This window comes from Podarcis gaigeae (genome assembly GCF_964106915.1).
Source record: "Podarcis gaigeae genome assembly, chromosome: 4".
In the NCBI taxonomy this organism is placed as follows: Eukaryota; Metazoa; Chordata; class Lepidosauria; order Squamata; family Lacertidae; genus Podarcis; species Podarcis gaigeae.
Genome location: NC_139677.1, coordinates 105,077,090 through 105,103,592, shown reverse-complemented (window position 1 = coordinate 105,103,592; position 26,503 = coordinate 105,077,090). Strand labels below are relative to the sequence as shown.

Below are 26,503 nucleotides of genomic sequence, written 5' to 3'. Positions count from 1 at the left end.
TGTCACTTTCAACAAGCAAACGCCTGCAAAAGTCCAAATTTGGCAAGCAGGAAAACTTTGAAACCAAATTAAGCCAGGCGTGTTCTGCACAGAATAGGACTAACAAGTTTTTTTATGTGGCTGTGGCTGAAGACTTTGGCTTCCCAGCTCATTTAAAGTTCTGGCACCTGAGATAAAGGAGTTTCGGTTTGCCAGTAAGGCCCGCAGACCCTGCTAGAAGAACCAGCCGCTATGGGTTTTCATATTGGAAAACTAGTGTTTCCAGAAATGTGGTTGCTGCTGGGAAGCCTTAGAAATGCCAAGGAAATTACTGCTGCTGGTTCGCTAATACTTGCCCACACCCAGTGCAAGTCACGTTATATAAAAATAACTGCTCACCTCTCTGTGGCAGTAATACAGGATGCAAGTGGGGTTCGGTACTGGCAGCATGTGTAATGCACCATAAGAACTGCCACACTGGATCATGCGCTCACATGGAGGTTACTACTAACGCGATAATCTCAACCTGCCGTTTGTTTGCCAGCATCTAGTTTTCATTCCTCTTTCATACGAAGTCTAACAGTGGATGCTAGAACTGTCACCCTCCTCTCCATAAACAGTATCTATTCCTTGTGGCAGTGAATTCCACAGTCCAGTGCTCAGGAAATGGCAACAGGCTGCCTCTTCCTCAACACTTATTTGTGCTATTTTCAACTGAGGAGAGAGAAACTCAGGGTCCCCTCAAACAAAGGTCAACAAGGACATTTCCCACTCCTCTTGGGAATCCCAACAAGAAAAACCACTTAGTAACTGGTGTGCAAAGATTCCAACTCTGACACTCTTACAACCTCCCCCCCCTTTCTCTCCTTCTGCCAAGCCACTTGATAAACCTATGTTAGTTAAGGTTATGCTGACATGCAGCTATTTTAAAGACCTGCGATGCAGTTATGGGAAGTTTCAACATGAGAAACTGGCAATGGTGCATCCTGGCAATCACTTCGCAAATCAATCTCCTGCATGGGACTTCCCTAGATCTTTAGGAATGCTCCGACACCACAAACAAGCAGGGAACAGTGGATTCTCCTTTACTATATTCCAAAGCTCAGATACGATACAGCAGATATGTTCTAAATACTTGTCTGTTTTACCAAATGCCTGATAATAGTGCACTGTTTGCACCTACAGTCACATTCTTTAACTCAACGGAAAGAGGACAGTTGACACTCAGCAGCTAAACCTCAAGCCTTAAACAGTCAAATCTTTCTTCTGAAAAAAAATCAGCAGGTTTCAGATAGAAAGCACACTTCTTCCACAAAAAAAGCTGCTCTTTTTCTCTCTCCTCTATGTAAAGCAGGAAATAACCACTTTTACTTCAAGCTAGCTGCCTTTCTCGGAGGCTATTTCAAGATGCGTAGTGTTTTTTGTTTCCTAGCCTGAAATTGCCTACAGAAAGAACCATTGCGGAGTTGGGGAGGGGAAACTCTCAGGCACGCTAGAAAAAACATATCAGTATAAGACCACCAAAAATAGCTAGGATTTAAGCAGACATCAGAACGCAGGTTGGCGAGGAGGGAGCTCCAAAATACAAGTTTCTTTTCCGAACCTCCAAGAAGGGAAGACCAATTCACAACTTCAACTTCAAAGCAGAGTCCAAGGGATGAAAAGAGCCCACTGCCAGCAGCCCAAAGGAACATTATTTTATACCCCAAAGGATTAAGAAAAGGAAAAACTGCCTCCTTACCCACAACTTTTTCTTTACCTGCTATTGTGGCATCGTCTAGGTAGGTGCCTGGGGGCCTCTCCCCCTGTCCATGGTGCAGAAGGAAACCGCAAAGGATCCATATGGCTATTCTGGACCATACATCCATGTTGTGTCCGGCAAAGGAGACCCTTCAGCGTTTCTCGCGTGTCAGGAGTTCCTCGGCATCAGTTCCCAACAGAAAAAGAAGTCCAGATTCCCAGGGATACTCCCGAGTCCTGTTTCTTTCTGTCCTTGGATTCTTATATTCCAAAAGTGTACAGGAAGTGTCCACTAGCCCAGAAGTAGAGCCAGGTTGTTTCCAAAAGCTGCAGAAGTAAAGGTTGGAAAGGCTTTAAGGAGTTTTTCCCCTAGCCGCTGAACACAGCTCAAAATTCTGCCCCAGATCCAACAGCCTCCCAAAACCTTTTCTATATCTGCAGAACAGGCGCTGAAAGGCTCGTCTTACCTCTAAGTGGGGGTGTCATACAAATCTTAAACGCTTAAAAGCATCTGTTTTCAACATGCAACATAACTGGGAAATTAGTAAAAATATTCTCTGGGCTTGGCTGCTTTCTTTCGCAAATTATGTACTAGGCTGCTGAAGCAACCCAACCAATGAAGCAGTAATCCAAGCACATCCCCAAAACTGCCAGCAGGTTTAGAACAGTTTAGCGGATTCAGAACTAGAGGAGACCAGATTATGCCTGGTATAATAGAACTGTAACAGATTCTAAACGCACACAGACATTATTTGCCAAGCTAGATTTTCAGTCTTCACACCGCAGGAGTCTCAATCTGACTGCTAAAAGCCTAACAAGCATTTACTTTTAACGGAACCCAGGAAATCTCTCTGCAAAGAGATACATGCAGGTGAATTCAGAGCAACACCACCACGCAGCATGTAGAAAACGTGGAAGAGGAACACGTCAGCCAGATAAAAGATTAAAGAAATGGGGGTCCTGTTGCACAATTTGCCCCCTTTTGTCCTCTCAAAAAGAAAACTTCCTCAGAACCAAAGGAAAGGAAAACGTCTGGAGACCAGCTACCCGCTCTCATCAGATTCCTGCGCTCTTGTCAGGGGCAAGAAACAGCAGCCTTGCGACCACCTGGATCAGACCTTCCCGGCTTGGCGTCCCCTGGATTCCACTCCGCCAACCAAAGGCTGCCAAACCATTTAATCCATTTAAACTTTGGCTTCTGCACAACTTTCAAAGCGATATTTCTGTCTGTCTGTCTGTCTCCTCTCTCTGCAAAATTTTGCTCTGCAAAATCACTCCCTGAAATCCCTGTTATCCCTTTTCAGACTATCCTGGGCCACTTCCTTTCCTTCTACCCAGCTGTCCAGAAGAGTCTCCCCCAGGCCAGGCTGTGTGTCAAATGCTGAAAATAAAACATGAAATAAAAAGCTTCGTCAGGTCGCGTCTGGTTTTTGGTTTTTTAAAATCCTGCTAAGCTCTCGGGGAAGGTGACCCAAGTCCGGCCACAGATCTTCTCAAGGCACCTGGTGGCTTTTCCGCAGGAGGGACCTCTGTCAGGCCAGAAGAAAGCCCCCCACCCCGCCGAGAAGCGGGTCCCTGGGGCGCCTTTCACACGAAGAGGAGCCTGGTGACAGTCCCAGGATCTGGCTGGCTTCCTTCTTCCAGAGCAGGAGGAGCTTTCCCTTGCTGGGCCAGGAGGGAGGGAAGCAGGGAGCGGAGGAGGGAGGCCTCACCTGCCCACAGGTGCAGCAGCCTCAGGTAAAAGCTCCTGGCTGACGCCCACTCCCCCCCCAACCTCAATGCCCCCCCCACACGCGGGTGGGTCTTTCCTCTTCTTCTTCTCAGGTGCAGGCCCCTCCCCCACACAACGCCCCCCTCAAAAAAATATGCCCCCCCACAAGCTGACCCCCCCTCACACACACCCTGACCCCCTCACGACCCCCCCCCCACAAGGGCCTTCCTGGGCTCCCAAATAGCCCCACGAGGGCTGCTCTCCTCTCTCAGGCACAGGGCACTGGGGCGGCCGGCCCTCGCTTCTTCCCCCCCTCCCCGAATTGGTCTCTCCTCAGCACGCCGCCCCCCCCCCCGCCGGCGCAATGGACTCTCCCACGAACTGCCTCTTTCCCCTCCTGCCGCGCGCGCGCCTGCGCTCCTCACTCACTCACGCTCTCTCTCTCTCTTCCCGCGTCCCCAAGTGGTATCTCCCACGAACGCGCTCGCCGCCCCCCCCCCCTTTCCCGCCCTTCTTATTGGTCTCTTCCTCGTCGTTCCGGCGGCCTCGGCGCTCCTCTCGCAGGAGGAGGCGGGGTTACGCGGCCCCGCCCACTCGTCCCCCGGCAGCCAATAGAGCGCCGCGGTTGGCCGCCCGGCGCGCAACTTGCCCGGCAGCGGCCTCTGGCGGCGGCGAAAAGTGAGAGCGCGGCCTCCTTGCAGCTGCAAGTGGCGAAGCTCCGCTCGGACTGCACCAATGGAGGGGTGGGGGGGTGTCCTGCTTGCGTTTCTTTATTTTATTCACATTTGTACCCGCTATTCAGCCAAAAAAAATATCTCCCAGAGTGGCTTACTTGAAGTCAAAACAAAATGCCGCCTACCTGCAGGCCCCCTCCCTCCCTACATACATAAAAAATAATGTTATTATTTATACTCCACCCATCTGGTTGGGTTTCCCCAGCCACTCTGGGCGGCTCCCAACAGAATATTAAAAGCACGATGAAACATCAAACATTAAAAGCTTCCCAGAACAGGGCTGCCTTCAGATGTCTTCTAAATGTCAGATAGTTGTTTATTTCCCTGACATCTGATAAATAGAACACACAAAGAAAAAGGGACAAGGAGGGAAGAGGAAAATAAACCTCAACATTTATAGCCCACCTTTTTTCCCCACTGATAGGGACTCAAGGCGGCTGACAAATAAAATAAGAACAGCTAAAAATATAGGTGTGCGTGCATTGTTATAATCATTACTGTTATTGTTTATTCAGTTTATATACCACCTGTCATCTGAAGTTCCCCGGGCAGTGCATATTAAAAACATAATTTACATAGCATAATTAAAAACACACACACAATACAGTCATACCTCAGGTTACAGCTGCTTCAAGTTGTGTTTTTTCAGGTTATGGACCGCTGAAAACCGGAAGTACTGGAACGGGTTAATCCTGGGTTTCGGCAGTCGTGCATGCGCAGAAGCTCTAAATCACGCTTTGTGCATGCGCAGAAGCGCCGAATCACAACCCGCACGTGCACAGACGCGCAGATGTGGGTTGCGGAAGTGCATCCCGCACGGATCACGTTCGGAACCCGAGCGTCCACTGTAAAACAATCTCAGAAAAAGTCATAATAACACACATTTGAAAGGCCCTGTTGTTGTTTAGTCGTTTAGTCGTGTCCGCCTCTTCGCGACCCCCTGGACCAGAGCATGCCAGGCCCTCCTGTCTTCCACTGCCTCCCACAGTTTGGTCAAACTCATGCTGGTAGCTTCGAGAACACTGTCCAACCATTAATGGACTGGGTAAAGATATAAGCTGAGATTAGATGATCCTTGGGTCCCTTCCAATGCTAAGATTCTATGATTCTATGAATGGTTTCATCTGGCAATAAAGATATGAAAGGAAGGCACCGGGCAAGCAAGCCTCTCTGAAGACAGCATTCTACAGATGGGAGGCCCACAGAAAAGGCCCATTCTTGTGCTGTCATGCTCCAAACCTCACGAGGAGGGGGACACAGAGAAGGACAATTTTTAAGCGTGTAAGGACAAAAGAAGTACCAATTATAATTTAACAGTTTTCAAGTTACTCTATCTTATCAAAGCAACTAGAAAAAAATATATTATGATGGGAAGATCTCACACAGGTGAAGGGAAGCAGTGGGGAGGAGGGGAGGGTTAGGTTGAATTTGGGAAATAAAATAATATATTCGACAGCAAAGGATATAATAGATTCTTATAGAACAGTAATATATCGTAACCAGAATAGAAGTTTAAAAGCGGAAGTAAATGTACTTTTAGTATTTTCATTATTGTAATAGTTATTATTTCTTATTGGTAGAAGGCAATGTTAATTTTGACTTATTTGTTTTGCTGTCTGTATAATTTTTGTTTAAGTCAAATAAAAGGGGGGGGGGGGCTTGGATGACAAGTCCTGGACAGTTCGTTCAAGGAGAGACAGTCAGAAGTCCCCAAAGCCTGTTGCAATAAGAAGGTCTCTGCCTGTCTGCATTGCATTTGCATTTCTATCCCACCTTTTTCTCTCCCAAAGAGCTCATTTCAACAACCCTGTGAGGCAGGTTAGGCTGAGAGGGCACACAATGAGCTTCATGACTCAGCGGGGATTCGAACCCTGGTCTCTCCCAGGTCTTAGTCTAATTATTGTATTTTAATATTTTGCTGGAAGCCGCCCAGAGTGGCTGGGGAAACCCTGCCAGATGGGTGGAGTATAAATAATAACTTATTCTTATTATCATTATTATTATTATTAACTGCTATACCACACCCTGCACTGCAATTATTGGCTCGTCCCCCCATGAAACACACAAGTCCTGCAGGAGCAAAGTTTGTGAGTTTGTGCGCAAGACATTTTGCTGTCTGAGACAAAAGGCAAGATGACCCCTTCCCTCCTGGCAGCGCACACAGAAACCAACTGAGCTAATGATGATGATTTTTTAAAATTTATATACCACCCTTCATCCAAGGATCACAGAAAACACAATTACTACTACTAATAATCGAATCCCCTCTCCGAACACATTAAAAAGGTCAAAGGAAGAGCATTCCACAAACAGGGAGCCACTGCAGCAAAGGCCCTGTTCTTGTGTTGCTGCCATGAAGAAGGGCTTCCGATGAGGAACGCAGAGTCTGGGTCAGTTCTTGTGGGGAGAGGCGGTCCTGGAACATTATGGTCCTGAGCTGTTTCAAGCTTTATAGGTCAAAACCAGACCTTTAAATTGGACCAAGACTAGCAGCCAGTTCCATTGGACCAGGATTGATGTAATAGGCTGAAACCATTGAAGCTTACTCTAGTCAGTGTTTCCAGGGCACCTGAGGTACAAGGCAGCCTGCATGGCACTCGCAGCTCTGTCCACCCCCACCCCCCCGTCCTTCAGCATTTGCAGCCTGAGGCAGCTGCCTCACCCCAGGAGGGCCCTGACCTTAGGTAAAGGGACCCCTGACCATTAGGTCCAGTCGTGGCCGACTCTGGGGTTGCGGCGTTAATCTTGCTTTATTGGCCGAGGGATCCGGCGTACAGCTTCCGGGTCACGTGGCCAGCATGACTAAGCCGCTTCTGGCGAACCAGAGCAGCACACGGAAACGCCGTTTACTTTCCCGCCGGAGTGGTACCTATTGATCTACTTGCACTTTGACGTGCTTTCGAACTGCTAGGTTGGCAGGAGCAGGGACCGAGCAACAGGAGCTCACACTGTCGCGGGGTTTCGATCGCCAACCTTCTGATCGGCAAGCCCAAGAGGCTCGGTGGTTTAACCCGCAGCACCACCCGTGTCCCTGGTCCTGACCTTTGTTGCTGTTGTGTAGTCGTTTAGTCGTGTCCGACTCTTCGTGACCCCATGGACCAGTGCACGCCAGGCACTCCTGACCTTAGGGATGCTGTATTTCAAAAAGCGGAAATCTGGACAGAAACGTTGTGGGAAATGGCACTGCCGACATTGGCTGCCAGGCGTCTGGATTTTCTGGGACATTTAGCCGATTTCCCACCCAGACACTGCTTTTGACTGTAGTATTCCAGTTATGTGCGGAAAATTCCGGACGAACAACTTTTCGTCCCTGCGCTCTGTGCATATCTCCCCTCTAGAGGGCAGCAGGCTCCTTCCAGACCTCCTGCCAGGTTTTTTCATCTTCTCTCCTGGCAAATTTCAGCCCTGGGTCCACAGAAGGGGAGAATGGGACCACAGCAGCCATGGGGTCCTCCTGGCCATCCATCCATCTTGACTGCAGACCCAAGGCATCAAGGGTGAGCCTCCACAGCTGTTGCCTGCCATGAACCACTATTGCATGCATGTCCAAAGTCTGTTTTGGAGGCCTAATCCAGCCCGCCAGTCGATTTAATCCAGCCCCCGTGGTAGTACGTTTCCGAGTACAATTCAAAGTGTTGGTGCTGACCTTGAAAGCCCTAAACAGCCTCGGTCCAGTAGACCTGAAGGAGCGTCTCCACCCCCATCGTTCTGCCCGGACACTGAGGTCCAGCTCCGAGGGCCTTCTGGCAGTTCCCTCCCTGCGAGAAGTGAGGTTACAGGGAACCAGGCAGAGGGCCTTCTCGGTGGTGGCGCCCGCCCTGTGGAACGCCCTCCCACCAGATGTCAAAGAGAACAAGAACTACCAGAGATTTAGACGACATCTGAAGGCAGCCCTCTTTAGGGAAGCTTTTGAGGTTTAATAGACTATGGTATTTCAATATTCTGTTGGAAGCTGCCCAAAGTGGCTGGGGAAATTATTATTATTATTATTATTAATTATTATTATAGTATATGTCCTGGGGTAAAATTCTAAAAAAAGCTCAGCAACTTAAATCCTAAAAAAAGCACAACAACTTAACAACTGGGTCAGCCCTCATGCATGTTCATTTCATCAAATCTGGCCCTCTTTGAAAAAAGTTTGGGCACCCTGCTATTGGATTGGCAGCAGCCGATAGATACTGAATCACAGAACTGCAGAGTTGGGGGGGGACCCCGAGGGTCATCACGTCCACCCCCTGCAATGTAGGAATCTTTCGCCCAACGTGGAACTCGAACGCCATGACCGTGAGATGAAGAGTCTCATGCTCTACTGACCGAACCATCCCACAGGCACCATGTTATATGCCGAGGATAATAATTGATTCTCTTGTAAATTATGCTGTTTAAAATGTGCATTTTAAATCTGACTTCCTTTCGTAACGTTTTCTTTCGAAATGTTTGTGGGTTTTTTGTTAACTTTGTTGCGCTATAGACAGTAATCTGAAATGCAGAGATTTAGCATATTTTTCTGTTATCGGCAGCCTGATTAACAATAGCCTTAACAAAAAAAATTCCTTCCAGTAGCACCTTAAAGACCAACTAAGTTAGTTCTTGGTATGAGCTTTCGTGTGCATGCACACTTCTTCAGATACACTGAAACAGAAGTTACCAGACCCTTCTATATAGTGTTGACGACTCTTAACGACTGCCATAACAATAACAATAGCCTTGATATTACTGCAATAACAATAACAATAGCCTTGATATTGGAGTTACAGATAGGTAGCCATGTTGGTCTGCCATAGTAAAAAAAAAAAAAAAAATCCTTCCAGTAGCACCTTAAAGACCAACTAAGTCAGTTCTTGGTATGAGCTTTCGTGTGCATGCACACTTCTTCAGATACACTGAAACAGAAGTTTCCAGACCCTTCTATATAGTGAGAAGGTGGGGAGGGGTATTACTCAGAAGGGTGGTGGGAATGGGTGGTTGGCAGATAGCTGTGATGAGCCTGTTGACGACTCTTAATGACTGCAATAGGTCTTACAGGGAGAAGCAAGGGGTGAAAAGGTGAAAAATGGCTTTGTCATGTATAATGAGATAAGAACCCAAGGTCTTTGTTCAGGCCAGGTTTCTCCATGGTTTTAAGTTTGGTGATAAGTTGTAATTCAGCAGCTTCTCTTTCCAGTCTATTTCTGAAATTCCTTTGTAGTAAAACAGCTACTTTGAGATCTTGTATAGAATGTCCTGGGAGATTGAAGTGTTCTCCTACTGGTTTCTCTGTCTTGTGATTCCTGATGTCCGATTTATGTCTGTTTATTATTTGGCGTAAGGTCTGGCCTGTTTGTCCAATATAGAGAGCTGAAGGACACTGTTGGCATTTGATGGCATACACAATGTTAGACGATGAGCAATTAAATAGTCCCGAGATGGTATGTGTGATGTTGTTGGGGCCAGTAATGGTGTTGTCCGGGTGTATGTGGCAGCAAAGTTGGCATCTGGGTTTATTGCAGGCTACAGCAAACCTTTTTAGAACTAAAATACCCAACAGATGAAGTTAGACAACAGATCAACAGAGCCAGACTGATACCCAGAGAGAACTTGCTGCAAGACAGACCCAAAAAAGAAAATAACAGAACACCTCTAGTCATCACATACAGCTCCCAAGTTAAAACAGTACAACGCATCATCAGAGATCTACAACCTCTCCTGGACAATGACAGTTCTCTTTCTCAAGCTCTGAGAGGAAGACCTTTCATTGCCTACAGACAGCCACCCAGTCTTAAACAACTCCTAACCCACAATAATACTACAACCAGACCTAACACGGACACTGGCACCAGAGCCTGCAATAAACCCAGATTTATTTATTTTTTGTCTCGATATTGGAAACAATCTATAGAAATCCCCATTGAAATATGATTAGATAATATTTGGAATGTGGCTCTCTTTGAACGCCTTACTGGCCACAGAAGGGAAATCAAAGGCATTTCAAAACAAAAATTTTTTCCTTCCAGTAGCACCTTAAAGACCAACTAAGTTAGTTCTTGGTATGAGCTTTCGTGTGCATGCACACTTCTTCAGATACACTGAAACAGAAGTTTCCAGACCCTTCTATATAGTGAGAAGGTGGGGAGGGGTATTATTCAGAAGGGGTATTACTCAAAGGCATTTCAAGGAGAGACGCTTTTGGTCTTATCTTTTCCTTTCCAAATAAGATGGAAGATATTTTTATTCCAGCCCCCAACACAACAATCTCTGTGGATAACACATAAATAAAGGTATTGTTTCTATACTATGTACGGCATATGAAACTTAATAAGAATGTACCACTGGACAAGTTACTGTAGTTATATGCTGCTCTTGTATTTAAATTAAAAACAGTTTAAAAATACCAGTACTGGTTTAAAAAAAAATATTTGCTGCTTTAAATGTGAGTTCTGTAGTTGGCCTCCTTCGCAATGTTTTGCTTTGAAATCTTTGAGATAATATTTTAGTTTCCTGTTATGTTGCCTGGAATGTATACTTTAAATTTGACTTTCTTCAATAATACCTTATTCTGGGTTGTTTTATCTGCTGCATTAATGTGTTGTAAACTGCTTTGAGATTTTCCCCCTTCAAAATATAAAGCAGTATAGAAATGAATACAGTGGTACTTTGGTTCCCAAACTTAATCTGTTCCGGAAGTCCGTTCCAAAACCAAAGCGTTCCAAAACCAAGGTGTGCTTTCCCATAGAAAGTAATGCAAAATGGATTAATTCGTTCCAGACTTTTAAAAACAAGCCGTAAAACAGCAATTTAACGAAACCATTGATCCACAAAATGAAAGCAATAAACAATGTACAGCAGTCACACAACCAATCAATCAGTAGCTGAACTGGATTCCATGCAGTCACAAAAACAAAACAAAAAAGAGCCGCAAAAACAAAAATGCAAAATAAATAGCACAAACAGACAGACTTCAGCGAAATACTCAAAATGGAAGTGTGGCACTCAAAACGGAGCACGTTCGGCTTCCGAAAACGTTTGCAAACCGGAACACTTACTTCCGGGTTTGCAGTGTTTGGGTTCCAGGTTGTTTGAGTACCAAGGCATTTGAGAACCAAGGTCCCACTGTACTCGTCCACCCTGATTGTGAGCAGCTCTCCAGGGTTCCAGGCAGAAAGTTTTTCTTGGTAACCCAAGTTGGGGACACTCAGGGATTGATCCTGAAACCTTGTGCAAGCAGAGCAGTTGCTCTCCCAGCCCTGCCAATACACAGACTCCTGGGCTCATCAGAGCCTCTTCAATACATACAGTCCCTACCATATTTTTTGCCCTATAGGACGCACTTTTCCCCCTCCAAAAATGAAGGGGAAATCTGTGTGCGTCCTATGGGGCGAATGCAGGCTTTCGCTGAAGCGTGGAGAGCGAGAGGGGTCGGTGCGCACCGACCCCTCTCGCTCTCCAGGCTTCAGGAAGCTATCCGCAAGCCTTGCAAGCCCGGCGGGAGTTCCCGCAGGGCTCCCTAGGCTGTGGATAGCAGCCTGCTTGCCCGGAGCGTGGGGCGCGCCGAAGCAGAGCGCCCCGCGCTTCGGGCAGATATCCGCAGCCTAGGGAGCCCTGTGGGCGTTCCTATGGGGCGAAAAATACGGCATTTTGTAATTATGGGCTCTCACAGTCACTCTTTTCTATTGGGATTCCGTCACATGCCCTCAAATTCAAGTTGTCCAATTACAGTTGGAGGCCTGGAAGCAATCTGTGATTAGCAGTGATTCCTGCATTAAAGGCTGGGGCTGGACTGGATGACCCCTGGGTTCCCTTCCAACTCTACACTTCTACAATTCTGTGAGAGGATGACTGTTCTTTCTTTATCCTTTTCTTATTTAAATATATTTTTATTAAGCTTTACATAACAAATTTAAATTCGAACACACCGTTCACCTCCTCATTTAGGATTCTCTGAATTCCTTTTACTCTTCCATGGTTACCATTGTCAATCTCTCTCCCCCCCCCATTCTGCTTATCTTATTTTCTCTAATTTGTGAAAAGAAGAATGAATTTTCCATAGTTTTTCACACATCACAAGCATGACTCAAATCTTGCCAAAGTTTTTAGCTGTTCACACTGTTCTCTTAAGTACAGTACATTATAAATTTCCCCCATTCCTTCTTAAAATTCTTCTCTTTCTGGTTTCTGATTTTCCCAGAAAAGTTTCGCCATTTCGTCGTAGTCCATCATCTTCATCAGCCATTCCTCTCTGGTTGGAACTTTGTCTTCTTTCCATCTCTGGGCCAGTACAGCGGTAGCTCTGGTTGCGAACGGGATCCGTTCCGGAGGTCCGTTCGCAACCTGAAAAGAACGCAACCTGCATCTGCGTGGGTCGTGATTCACTGCTTGTGCGCATGATGTCATTTTGTGTGTCTGCGCATGCGCGAGTGGCAAAACCCGGAAGTGACCCCCTTTCTGCTACTTCCGTGTCGCTGTGGGACGCAACCTGAAAACGCGCAACTTGAAGCAAACGTAACATGAGGTCTGACTGTAGTATCTGCGCTGCTGTCGCCGCATACATAAATAGTCAAGGATGATTCTTCATGCACCTTGAAGCATAAAGGGCACGATGCAAGAAGTCTCATGCACAGGCTTCATTTCATGTGAGCCCTGGAAGAGCTCTCCTGTACCCGGAGGAAACGGAGAAGGTGAATCTTCGATTTGAATGTTGTTTTGGAACAAGACCTTGCCTGAACCCACAGTGACGGCAAATCTCTCTTGCAAATGACTTACGGAGGGCTTTAAGAGGCAGGTTTCAGTAAGTGATGTTTGCCTTTGATGTAGCGCTCTGCGTGGGCAGAAATTTGCCAGAGCTTTGCAAAACACCTCCTACATAAAGCCTCATCAAACTTCACATACGTTTGGGCTGGTTTTTTGGTTTTTTGTTTAAATCAAAACCTTCCGCTAAGGGAGCTGGGCATGTTTAGCCTGGAGAAGAGGAGGTTAAGGGGTGATATGATAGCCATGTTCAAATATATAAAAGGATGTCACATAGAGGAGGGAGAAAGGTTGTTTTCTGCTGCTCCAGAGAAGCGGACACGGAGCAGTGGTTCCAAACTACAAGAAAGAAGATTCCACCTAAATATTAAGAAGAACTTCCTGACAGTAAGAGCTGTTTGACAGTGGAATTTGCTGCCAAGGAGTGTGGTGGAGTCTCCTTCTTTGGAGGTCTTTAAGCAGAGGCTTGACAACCATATGTCAGGAGTGCTCTGATGGTGTTTCCTGCTTGGCAGGGGGTTGGACTCAATGGCCCTTGTGGTCTCTTCCAACTCTATGATTCTATGATTCTATTCTATGATTCTATGATTCCTGCATTGCTCTGTGGCAAGGGGCGCCAGGTCTGTCTCACACTTGTCTGATTTCCGAGACTTTACCAATAGAGAATAGTGGAATTTTTCTCCCCCTTCCAATTCTTTGCGATCGATATTCTGGCCGCTGCTGTTGCGTAAAGGACCAAAACCCCACCTCAATACCATCGCTATTAGAATGGTAAAGCAAGCTCTGTGAGTTTGTGGGAAAGGCAAAATTGACGGCAATCATTAGAGGCCATTCAAATCAGAGAATAATTAAAGAGCAAGATGGAGTGAAGGAATACATGAAAAAATATGGTTCCGGAACTGGAATATTAATAGATAATGTGTAAAACGTGCAGGGGTAAGCAAGGAAATAATAAAAGAATCAGTTGAATAATTATTAAACAACACAACAAGATGGAAGAAGTAAAAATAAAATAAAATACTGAGATCACACATGTGTGAAGGGGAGTGGGGGGTATAGGGGCATTTCTAAAAATTTCTAATATAATATTTCTAATTGCATTGCATTTATATATAGCAAAGGGAAGTCTATAGCAATTTGGTATATTTTAATCTAGTCAACTATGTAATAGGCTTATGTTACAAAACGAATATGGATTTTGAATTTGATGTTTGTAATTCTTTTTCGGTTCTGGAATGAAGTTAAAAAAAGGAAAAGGGAAAAAAAAAACAAATAGAGAATTGTGGAATTGGAAGAGGTCTTGGGAGGTCGTAAGAACATAAAAACATAGGAGGAGCCTGCAGGATAAGTTAGCCAATGGCCCATCCAGTCCAGCGTCCTGTTCTCACAGTGGCCAGCCAGATGTCTGTTATGGGGAACCTGCAAGCAGGATCCATCTGTGGCTCATAGATATCATAGGGCCACGGGTGGCACTGGGCGGTTCAAATCCCCGTGACGGGGTGAGCTCCCGTTGCTCTGTCCCAGCTCCTGCCAACCTAGCAGTTCAAAAGCACGCCAGCGCAAGTAGATAAACAGGTACCGCTGCAGCGGGAAGGTAAACGGCATTTCCATGTGCTCTGGTTTCTGTCACGGTGTTCCATTGCACCAGAAGCAGTTTAGTCCTGCTGGCCACATGACCCGGAAATGTCTGTGGACAAACGCCAGCTCCCTTGGCCTGAAAGCGAGATGAGCGCCACAAACATTGTACTGTTGAGAGTGTATTAACTTATGGTCTCTGTGTGTGGTTCATTGAAAAAAAAAATCTGGTAACCTTAGACTAGCCTCGATGGCTCTCCCCTGTCTGCAATGTCAGAAATGCTTCCAAATGCCAGTTTTTGGAAACCACGGGAGGGGAGAGTTGCTCCTGTGCTCGGATCCTGCTCGTTGGCATCTGGTCAGCTTCTGTGAGAACAGGATGCTGCGTGAGATGAGACACTGGCCTGATCCAGCCAGCTCTTCCTATGCTCTCATCTTCCCCTCTTCCAGCCATCAAACTGCCCAGGGCCTTGGCTACAACTTTTGTAGCAGAGATTTCCATAACGTACAGTATGAAGGATGCTGGAGCCAAGAAGATGTGCCAAGAGCTAATGGATCTGTGATCTCCGACTGGGCTCTGCCAAGGATGTTTTAGCTCTGACATCCGGTTTGGAGCAGTGGGTCGGACTACAGTGGTACCTCGGGTTAAGAACTTAATTTGTTCCAGAGATCCGTTCTTAACCTGAAACTGTTCTTAACCTGAAGCACCACTTTAGCTAATGGGGCCTGCCGCCACTGTGCAATTTCTGTTCTCATCCTGAAACAAAGTTCTTAGGTACTATTTCTGGGTTAGCAGAGCCTGTAACCTGAAGCATATGTAACCCGAGGTACCACTGTACATGGATTTAAAAGAGGATTGGACAAATTCATGCAGGAGAGGGCTATTGATTGCTACTTGCCGTAGATTATGTATGGGAACTGATTTGTAAATCCGGGGACCTTAGGCTGGTAGCCACCCGTAACTTTCTTGCTAATGAATTTGTACAGCCGTCTTTTAAGGCTGTCCAAATTGGCACTGCTGGAAGCCAGGAAACTGAGCGAAGGGCGAAAGGTGGGCCAGTTGGTATGAGCCCAGCTGGCTTAATGGAACCTCCGCATCCAGGGGAAGTCCTGCTCCGAATTCCAATCAGGGGCAAGGTCCTCTGTCCCCTGCTGGAAGGGGGAGTGAGATGGGGTTTTGTCTCAACAGATGGGATTGTTTTCGAAAGGAGATGGCAACCAAGCTATTGGCAGCGCTTTCTGATAGTAAGAGCGATTCAGCAGTGGAATGGACGCGGATGTTATATATATATAGATAGATAGATAGATAGATATGTATGTATGTATGTATATGTATATATACACTTATACACACACACACTTTTATTAGTTTTTTAACATATTAATTCCAACATTCATGCAACATAACTTCTCATCTTACGCAATATTTTTGGACTTCCGTCAACACCTCTGACGATTTCCCATTCTTTATCACTTTTTTTGCATTTCTTAATTTCATATTGCCTTTAATTATCCTTAACTAATAATTCTCCTCATTATCTTTTTTTGCAATATTTCAAATAATTCACCTTACAAAACTTCTTGCAAACCTACTAGCGTAATTTGTTCATCACAATTGCTCTTCAAACAGTCCGTAAATTTACTCCAGTCTTCTGAGAATCTCTGGTCCCGCAGGTTTCGAATCCTTCCTGTTCGTTTAGTTTATCTAATTGTGCATAGTCCATCGGTTTCATCGTCCAATCTTCTTTTGTTGGTACTGTAGTTCTTCTTCACTGGACGTTTTTCAGCAGAGGTGGGACGGCCATCGCCCATGTATGATCTACAGTGGTACCTCGGGTTACAGAAGCTTCAGGTTACAGACTCCGCTAATCCAGAAATAGTACCTTGGACTAGGAACTTTACTTCAGGATGAGAACAGAAATCGTGCTCCCGCGGTGCGGCGGCAGCAGGAGGCCCCATTAGCTAAAGTGGTGCTTCAGGTTAAGAACAGATCTCCAGAACGAATTAAGTACTTAACCCGAGGTACCACTGTACTTGAGATTTCTGCATTGCAGGGGGTTGGAATAGATGACCTTTGGAGGGTCCGCCCAGCTCTAAAATTCTATGGTTTTTCAGCTGCGATCCTTTGCCTTGCAGGGGGTTGGACTGAATGACCCCTGGGAGGGGGCTCACTTCCAACGCCACGACCCTGTGGGGAAGGCAAGCTCCTCGGGGCAGGGACCAGCTTGCTTCCTTGCCGGCCACCCGCGGGGGTGGTCCGGGTCCAGGATCCGGGGCGGGCGAGGCCGAGGCGGTCCCGATCCCTGTCCAGCCGCTGCCTTGGCTGCCGCTTGCGCCCGCCCCGGGAGAGGCAGGTCCGCCCGGGCGCCGTCGAGGGGTGGGGCGCGCCGCCGCCGCCGCCCGGCTTGCCGAGCCCCTTCCCCGGCGGCGGCGGCGGCGAGCGAGCCTCTGCTCCTTCCCCTTCCTCGCACACTTCCTCCGGCCGCGCTCACTTCCTCCGAGGAGGCGACGAGAAGCAGCAGCAGCAGCAGCAGCAGCAGCAGCAGCAGCAGCAGCGACGGCAGCGCCGCCCGGCCGGCCGAGCGCCATGCGCCCAGGTGGGTCTCCGGCTCCCCGACGGGGCGAACCCCGCGCGCAACGCTCCCTTTGCGCAAGGCGCGCCCGGGAAGAGGCGCCTTCCTCCGCCAGGGCAGGGCGCCCCGGGGCATGGGCAGAGGGCGAGCTGCTTCGGGGCGCTCCGCGACGGGCTGGGTCGCCCTCCTTCCCGATCCCGGGGCGCCGGGAGGAGGGGACTCCCGCCTGCTCCGACAGCCGCCCTCTGGGGCTCCGGAACCGGGTTCATCGGGGCTGACTCGCGAGTAAATCCGGGGGGGGGGCTTGATAACGGGGTGGCTGATCTCCTGCCCAAGTTTTCCAGCTCGGCTCCCAACTGCGTCTTTTCTGCCCGTTCACACGACACGTGTGGGCACGGGCGCACACGTGTGTTTTGGGAACAGCTGCGCAGGTAAATGCATCCAGGACATCAAGTCGCGGCTTCTAAGGCAGGGGGAGTTCCTGAAACATGCGATTTCCCCCCTTTTTTTGCTTGTTGAGATGGTACAGCCCTGAGGCGGGGGTCGGTCTGTGTCACGTGTCTTCCCCGGCATTTTTTGAATGGGTTCTGGCGGAGCCGAATGGAGGAGAAGCTTCAGCGACGTATCTAGGGGTCGTTGGCAGGAGGGAGAGGATTGCTCCCTCGAGCTGTGTAATGTCTGCACTGACTGGCAGCAGCTGGCCAGGGGTTCAGGCTGCTGTGCGGGGCAGTCGACTGACTTTTTATTTATTGCATTTATTTATGCATTTATATCTTTTCTCCAAAAAGCTCAAGGTTGCTTTACAGGGCTCCCCCACCCCTTTGCATTTAATCCCTGCAACAACCCTGCGAGGTGGGACAGGGTGAGGGTCAGCGAGTGGCTGGCCCAAGATGGCACTGAGTGAGCTCGAGTGGGGGATTCGAACTCCCGTCTCTCCCAGGCCCTGGTCTGATGCTCTAAGCCAGGGTTTTTCCAACCTTGGGTCTCTGTTGTTTTTGGACTACAACTCCCATCATCCCTAGTGCCAGCAGTCAGGGATGATGGGAACTGTAGTCCCAAATCAGCTGGCGACCCCAAGGGGTCTTCTGCATGCAGGGCAGATGTTCCACCATGTAGCCGTGGTCCTTTGCCCAGAGATTTGGGCTGGATGTGAGGCTGAACGGGAGTCCCGAAGGGGCAGAGGAACGGACACCTTGAGACTGGCTCGATTCAGCCGGATCCGCTGTGGTGGCCTTGATCCGAGCTGCTGCGTGATCCTCTCACGCCCCAAACCTCCCGGAGCCTCCCAAGGGGGCCATTTCCTCAGTTTCTCCAGCCGTCCTCCAACTTCAGACGGAGATGTTCTCAATGGGAGGGACTTTCCAGCCGGTTGACGTGTGAGCGGCTTGGAAACCCCGGCTGGGAAGGACCTCCTTGAGTCACAGAGTTCGCGATCTGCTGGTGGCAGCAGCAGCAGCAGGAAGCCTTGACTCACTGTGTGAAAAGGGCCCCTCAGAGGTCATCCAGCCCAACCCCGTGCCGGTGCTACAAAATGCAACGCTTCCTTTGGGGCAGGCAGCTTTGCTGGGGAAATGAAACCCCAAAACCCTCATGTCTGCCCTCAGTTGCTTCTGGTTCCCAGTTCTTTGTCCTGTTCCGGAGAGGTAGAGTGCCACTGAGCCTGGAGGCTCCATTTAGCTATCGTGTGCGGCGATAGCTCTTTCCTCCTCCGTGAAATCTGTCTGCTCCCGCCTGCTTTTTTTAAAAAAGCAAATTTAAGTCACTTCGTTTGCACCAACCTTTACTGTCCTAGCACCCTCCAGAACGCCTGGGTTGGACTTCGATGATTGACATCTGCCCCTGCCAGTTGGGGCTGGTGGGGGGACGGAGGGCGCCAAGTTGGCGGAGGCTGCCCAGGCCCCTGGGATGCTGATTCAGCCGTGAGCCTCTGCCGTTTCCCCCACCACTTTCAATGAGGAACTGGGCGCAATCGACGACGGTCCAAAGTTCCCTTTCTGTACTTCCCCCGGTTGAGACACCGCTGTGGAAAGTGTGCCTCAGCCCCAGCCTCTCCTCCTGTCCCGGGAGACAGTTCTGAGCTGTTTTATCCACTCGGTGAAAATCATATAAGTGTCGGAAGGGCCCTCTTAGGGTCATCTAGTCCCACCCCTGCAATCTCAGGCATCCCTGGCAGGCGGCCTCCCATCCTCTGCTGCCTTTTGCACCATCTTTACGGCTTGTTTTCAACCAGATAAGAATCTGACCCATTGCTTCTTTCAGAGACTTGCATAGTCTACAAAGACTTTCAGAGACTTTTATGTTTATTGGGTTCTGTGTTTTCAAGAGAATCCATCAAGAGTGCACAAGAGATTTCTAAGATTTCTGTTTATTTGGTTTTGCAAAGAGTGCATATTTCATATGTTCTGTATAGATTATATAAAGAGTTTGTATCGACATTGCATTGTTGTACTCGGTCGTGTTGCCTTGGATATTATTGATAATTGTTTGCAACACAGGGGTTTAATTGTTTGGTTACTTACCGCCTTGCCCAATCTGACAATGCCCTGAGAAGACCCCCCCTTCTCATATCCCCCAGGATCTTAAGACCCCTTCCTTGGGTTGCCCACGGTTACTTCGCTGGCACCCTGTAAAAATAAACTTTCAGCCCCAGTTATAAATGGGCTGCGGACTCCTTCAGGTCAACTCATTTGACAGCCACTCTGTTTTGGTTTTTTTTTGTTTGTTTTTTGAGGCCTGCATAACGTTTTGCACTTCCCAGTTCTGGCTTCTGCTACATCCCCAATTCTGCACATCTCACTATTGCGGGGCAGTTCGCCGGCGATGATGCAGCTCAGCTCAGGCACCGGCTGCCTTAGGTGACACGAGCCGAGATAACTTGGTACGTGGAGACTTTCTCTGCGTGTCGACCAGGTCTTTGCATCACTCTTGCAGGGCGGGACCATGGGTCCTTCCTGCCTGCCTGCCTGCCTACCTCACAGGGCTGTTGTGGGGATTAAATGAGGACTAGGACCAGCGAGCAGGACACGGGTGGCACTGTGGGTTGAACCACAGGACCTAGGACTTGCCAATCAGAAGGTGGTTCGAATCCCTGCAACGGGGTGAGCTCCCGTTGTTCGGTCCCTGCTCCTGCCAACCTAGCAGTTCGAAAGCACGTCAAAGTGCAAGTAGATAAATAGGTACCACTCCGGCGGGAAGGTGAACGGCGTTTCCATGCGCTGCTCTGGTTCGCCAAAAGCAGCTTAGTCATGCTGGCCACATGACCTGGAAGCTGTACGCCGGCTCCCTCGGCCAGTAAAGCGAGATGAGCGCCGCAACCCCAGAGTGGTCTGCGACTGGACCTAACGGTCAGGGGTCCCTTTACCTTTAGGACCAGGGAGCTCCTTGGAGAAAAAGGTGGAATATAAATATCTAGTAACAAACAGAAAGACAGACAGATATATAAATAAGAAGATAAAATAGATAAACGTTTCTCTGCAACAGGTGCTCAGAAGCATTGCTGTCCCAACCTGGCCAGAAGCCATCAATACTCCTCCTGCATGAATTTGCCTAATCCTTTTCTAAAGTCATCCAAGTTGGTGGCCATCACTGCCCCTTGTGGCAGGCAATCCCAGGGGTTAACCGTGTTCTGTGTGAATAAGTTATTTTTCTTTTCTCTGCCCTGATTTTCCTGGGAGCTTCGGCACCCCCAGTACAAAAATGTGCCCCCCAAAATGCCCCCCTCTTTCCACCATGATGCGAGGGTCCTTTGGGTTGTCCTGGCTGCTTTTATGGGAACCAGATGTGCTGCGATCCGACGACTGTACTGCCTGGAGGAGCTGTGTGTTTGTTTGGTTGTTAAGGAAGTCGGCCGCTCTTGGGCCCGGCTGATGCCACAGAGGGCAGGAGGGATTCACTCCTTCCCTGACCATGTGGCTCACTGAATAATAATAATAATAATAATAGTAATAATAGTAATAGTAATAATAATAATAATAATAATAATAATAATAATAATAATAATAATAATTTATTTGTACCCCGCCCATCTGGCTGGGTCTCCCCAGCCACTCTGGGCAGCTTCCAACAAAGATTAAAAATACATTAAAATGTCGCACATTAAAAACTGCCTTCAGATGTCTTCTAAATTGCATCTGGAACATCTCTCCGCAGCTTCGTTTGCTGGCCACCTCCAAATGGCAGGTTCTCTTGCTTCTGCCCCCGGAAGGGCCTAATTTTCTAAGGCTGCAATCCTCACGCTCCTCACCCAGTAGGAAGCCCCCTGCCTTGTCAATTTTTGATCGGCACAGTTAGGATTCTGCAGCCAGCTAGTTTTGCCCAAAGGGATACGGGAAAATGAGAATAAAGGCAAGCCGCGAAACGTTTCGTATTAAGCGTTGCATATTGAAGGGAGGTGCGGGATGCGAGTGGCCAGGAACCCCTCCTTTGCAAAAATGTCTGGGTAGCAAGAAGAATCAGATTTCTGTTAGGGCTTTATTTGGTGCTGAGCTGCTGAGTGAAGCTCCACTTGCCAGCTGGAAGAGGGAGAATCACAGAATTGTGCAGTTGGAAGGGACACCAGGGGTCAAATAGCTTCCTATAGCTTCCTATAGACACACCAGCTTCCTATAGACACACCAGCTTCTGGACTCTGCTGGGCCTTGGCCACGCTGCATTGCAGCGGGTTGGACTAGATGACCGGGTGGGGTCCCAACTCTACAATTCAATGATTCTGTGAAATAAGCAAAGCCCAGGCAGGTGGGGTGGTCCCAGTGCTTCATGGCCGTGAGAGGCTTGGGGCTCACTTGCACTTCCGATCGCCTCGCAGCTAGAAAACACTGGTCCAAGTGATTTTTCACTTGTCCCTTTGAGACTAAATCTTAGGCTGGGGGAAAAGGCTTCATTTCAGAAAAATCTTTGCCGTGTGTGTGGGGAGGGAGCAAAACCTCTCTCGTCGCCCTAGAACCCTGGGCCACTGGGTCCCTTCTTAAATCGGTCCTCAATCTCTTCCGACGTTCAGCAGACAAGTTCCAGGGTTGGGACAGAGGGATAAAAGCCCCGTGAGAAACGTTCTTGCAGGACCTGAGCACAAGAATGTAAGAATATAAGACCTCCTGGATCAGGCCACGGTCCCATCTGGTCCAGCATCCTGTTCTCACAGGGGCCAACCAGAGGCCTCTTCTGGGAAACCTGCAAGTAGGATTTGAACACGAGCCCCCTGCACCCGAGTCTGTGAAGAATCTCCCTATGAGATTCTCCCAGCTCCTCAAAACGCATCCTCTCTCCATTAGACCCCAAAGTTGAATAGCCAAGCTTTTTGGGGTGGAGGGTGCCATCCCAGAATGCTCTGTGTGTGTTGCGCTCGAAGCTTCTGGTGCCAGCCAGGTGCCATGCTCATTCAGGAGCTGAGCAGCCCAGCAGACTCGGGGACAACGGAACGTTTGCAGTCCAGTTTTGCGCGAGGGCAGGAGAGGCAGGCAGTTTGGCTGGGATTTCCGCCGCGCCCAGGCGCTCGCGAGGAGGAGCTTCCCAGAGACGGGGAAGCGAAGGGCTGTGGCTCGAGGCTGACGAAAGAGCCCCAGGGAGGGGAAACAGGAACCTGCGAGGTGGAGGAAGGGCAGGCCTTCTGCTCAGAGCGGATTTCGCAGTGCCGTAAGCCACAGGGCGGCTTCCTTCTGCTGTGGAGGCCTCTGTCGGGGTCCTTGTTTGGGAAAGATCTCGTGAGAGCAGGGCGCAAACCCTGACAGGGCCCAATCCCTAGAATCTTGAACATTGAACATGAAGCCCAGCCACTCTGGGTAGATGAGGGCAGAGAAAAGAAAGTCCTCTTTCATCTTTTGTTGTTGTTGTTTAGTTGTTTAGCTGTGTCCAACTTTTCGTGACCTCCTGGACCAGAGCACGCCAGGCACTCCTGTCTTCTACTGCCTCCCACAGTTTGTCAAACTCATACTGGTAGCTTCGAGAGCACTGTCCCACCATCTCGTCCTCTGTCCTCCCCTTCTCCTTGTGCCCTCCATCTTTCCCAACATCAGGGTCTTTTCCAGGGAGTCTTCTCTTCTCATGAGGTGGCCAAAGTCTTGGAGCCTCAGCTTCAGGATCTGTCCTTCCAGTGAGCACTCAGGGCTGATTTCCTTCAGAATGGGGAGGTTTGATCTTCTTGCAGTCCATGGGACTCTCAAGAGTCTCCTCCAGCACCAGAATTCAAAAGCATCCATTCTTTGGCAATCAGCCTTCTTTATGGTCCAGCTCTCACTTCCATACATCACTACTGGGAAAATCAGAGCTTTAACTATATGGACCTTTCTTGGCAAGGTGATGTCTCTGCTTTTTAAGATGCTGTCTAGGTTTGTCATTGCTTTTCTCCCAAGAACCAGGCGTCCTTCATCTGGAACAGGCTTAAACTATGGAACTCCCTCCCACAGGAGACTGTGATAGCTGCCAATTTGGGAGGCTTTTAAAGGGGATTGGATAAATGAACTTAGGAGGAGACGGCTGTCATTGGTGACTTAGCCAGAATGGCTGTCCTCTGCCTTCACAGTTAGAGGTAACTTCTGAATCCCAGTTGATGGAAACAGCAAGAGGGTGTTATTCTCGCACTCGGCTCCTGCGTTTGGACTTCCCACTGGGGTACCTGGTTGGCCACTGGGAGACGAGGATGCTGGATTGGCTTGATCCCACAGTGGTCCTATTCCGATGTTCTTTTTCTTTTCTTTCAAATAATTTTTTATTATTTTCCTTATTACGTTTACAATGCAAGACAGTAAATCACAGAAATACTTCAGCTCTGCCGAGCTTGCAACTTCCCTCCATCCCTTCAGCGAGTATCCCTTGTTTTCGTATACCGTGTATTCTATTAAAAAAAGGTAAAGGTACCCCTGCCCGTACGGGCCAGTCGTGTCCGACTCTGGGGTTGTGTGCCCATCTCACTTAAGAGGCCAGGGGCCAGCGCTGTCCGAAGACACTTCCGGGTCACGTGGCCAGCGTGACAAGCTGCATCTGGCGAGCCAGCGCAGCACACGGAAACGCCGTTTACCTTCCCGCTAGTAAGCGGTCCCTATTTATCTACTTGCACCCGGGGGTGCTTTCAAACTGCTAGGTTGGCAGGCACTGGGACCGAATGATGGGCGTGCACCCCGCCGCGGGGATTCGAACCGCTGACCTGACGATCGGCAAGTCCTAGGCTCTGTGGTTTAACCCACAGTGCCACCCACATCCAAACAGTACTTGATGCAGCGCAACCTTAAATCTGCCATACGTTGCAAGAGCTATTTCAGTCCTGCCAGTGTTTTTAAAGTTCTACAATTGTCTTTTATATATACCATAAATTTACTCCGACTTTCTCGAAACCTCTGATCATCCTGGTCACGAATTCTTCCCGTCAGTTTGACTCGCTCTGCATAACTCATCGTTTTTGTCTGCCACTCCGCAATGGTGGGAACTTCTTTCAATTTCCAGTTTTGGGCAAGCAGATTACTTGCTGCAGTTGTGGCATGCATAAAGAGTCTGTGGTCTGCTTTCTTAATTTCCTTCCCCGTCAAACCCAACAAGAAGGCTTCTGGTTTTTTGGGGGAAAGTGTATTTAAATATTTTCTTAAGTTAAATTAACTCCCAAAAGTTCTTAACTTTATCACAAGTCCACCACATACGGTAAAAGTCTCTATTCCGATGTTCTTTTCACCAATGGCTTCCTCGAGTCTTCTCCCATCATCTCTGACTAGACTGGCGATAGCTACGGTAATTGTTTGCGAATGCTCCTGGCGTGGGATTGGGGCCGCGGCTGGAGCTTACAGCAAAGCCGTGAGAGAGCCCGCCTCCACCACAGCGCAATTCTCTGCCTTACAGTCTTAGCCAGGTCTCCTTAAAAGCAAGCCCCGTAGAGATCCACGGCACCTGCTCGCCACTTACTGTATTTTTCGCTATGTAAGATGCACCAGACCACAAGACACACCTAGTTTTTGGCAGAGGAAAACAAGAAAAAAAATATTCTGAATCCCAGAAGCCAGAACAGCAAGAGGCATCGCTGCGCAGTGAAAGCAGGAATCCCTCTTGCTGTTCTGGCTTCTGGGATAGCTGCGCAGCCTGAATTCGCTCCATAAGACGCACACACATTTCCCCTTACTTTTTAGGAGGGAAAAAGTGAGTCTTACAGAGCAAAAAATACGGTAGCTTGCTTTTAGTGTCCTTGTTTCCAGCGCAGCACCCATGGGTGCCCACAAAGGCGTTCTTTGGCTCTTGCAGACCCCCCCCCAAAAAAGTAGCTTAACTGTTGGCCAGAGGGAGGTTGCAGTTGCATCTTCCAGAAAGGAAGGGGAACAAACCCTCTTTCCAAGCCTATGTGCTGACGGGAGCGAGTGCGCATGGCTGACCTGTGCGCAGAGTTGTGGGTGCATTTCCCCAGACCTCCCCCCCCCCGAAAAAGTTGGGCAACCCTTGCTCTAGTGTTTAGGTCAAACAGTCAACGTTGTTCTGGAAACCGCGTGTGGTGTAGGAGGCAATGTGGCATAGTGGTTTGAGTGCCGGGAGCCCAGGGTTCGAATCCCCACTCTGCCCTTGAAGTTCATGGAGTGACCTTTGGGGGCCAGTCGCTGTCACTCAGCCTAACCTACCTCACAGGGTTGTTAGTGAGAACGATGCGCACCGTCTTGAGCTCCTCGGAGGAAAAGTGTGCGGTCATTAAAAAAGATAAAGAAATGTGAAAATGCCCATTGAACGGGAGACCTGTCTTGAACGAATGATTGCTTGGGAATTCAAAGGGTTGTTGAATTGAATTAAACTCACCTCCTGTGCCCCTAACAGGGACGCGGGTGGCCCTGTGGGTTAAACCACAGAGCCTAGGGCTTGCTGGTCGGAAGGTCGGCAGTTCGAATCCCCGCAATGGGGTGAGCTCCCATTTCTCGGGCCCAGCTCCTGCCAACCTAGCAGTTCTAAAGCATGTCAAAGTGCAAGTAGATAAATAGGTACCGCTCTGGTGGGAAGGTAAATGGCGTTTCCATGCTCTGGTTCACCAGAAGCGGCTTAGTCATGCTGGCCACATGACCCGGAAGCTGTACGTCGGCTCCCTTGGCCAGTAAAGCGAGATGAGCGCCGCAACCCCAGAGTCGTCCGTAAAGGGTCAGGGGTCCCTTTACCTTTCCCTTTGCCCCTAGTGCCCTTGCCTTCACCTCTTCCTAGCGGTCTCTGCCCTTGGTTGTGCCATGAGTGTCTCGCGGTGCATTTGAGCACCCTCTCGGTCTTCCTAGCTGCCATCTGTAAAATGGGTACATGCTCTCCCCGTGCCTGGTAGGTCCTTGAGCCGCTGTCGCCTGTTCCTTGGCCTTCTCTGCGCATCATGCGCTCTGCGTGTGTTTGAGCCCTCGCCCAGGGATTAAACGCTTTTGCTTCGGACTTGACCTGGTCCTCAGTTCTTGGTTTATTGAATTGCAGCGTGTGTTGTGTCTGGGCTCCTCCTTGGTGGGAATTGCTTGCTTCGTTCCGCTTGTGAGCTGGCTGGG

At 48.8% G+C, this 26,503-nt stretch overlaps 2 protein-coding genes across 19 annotated transcripts in view; one reads left to right on the top strand and one right to left on the bottom strand.

Annotated features, from left to right (window-relative positions):
* STIM1 (stromal interaction molecule 1) overlaps positions 1-3,900 on the bottom strand; it is a 106,279-nt gene extending 102,379 nt beyond the window's left edge. For 2 of the 17 annotated variants that reach the window (XM_083736464.1, XM_083736453.1), the window contains exon 1: positions 1,739-3,419. In XM_083736464.1, coding sequence (XP_083592590.1) covers positions 1,739-1,847 — 109 coding nt within the window. In that variant the 5' untranslated portion in view covers positions 1,848-3,419. The other 15 variants (XM_083736467.1, XM_083736466.1, XM_083736456.1 and 12 more) reach the window with 13 other exon arrangements.
* Positions 3,901-7,332: 3,432 nt separating this feature from the next.
* RHOG (ras homolog family member G) overlaps positions 7,333-26,503 on the top strand; it is a 39,423-nt gene continuing 20,252 nt past the window's right edge. The window contains exon 1 of one of the 2 annotated variants that reach the window (XM_083737436.1): positions 7,333-7,661. In XM_083737436.1, coding sequence (XP_083593562.1) covers positions 7,608-7,661 — 54 coding nt within the window. In that variant the 5' untranslated portion in view covers positions 7,333-7,607. Of the gene's footprint in view, positions 7,662-16,838; positions 17,061-26,503 lie in introns of those variants that run through there. The other variant, XM_083737437.1, reaches the window with a different exon arrangement.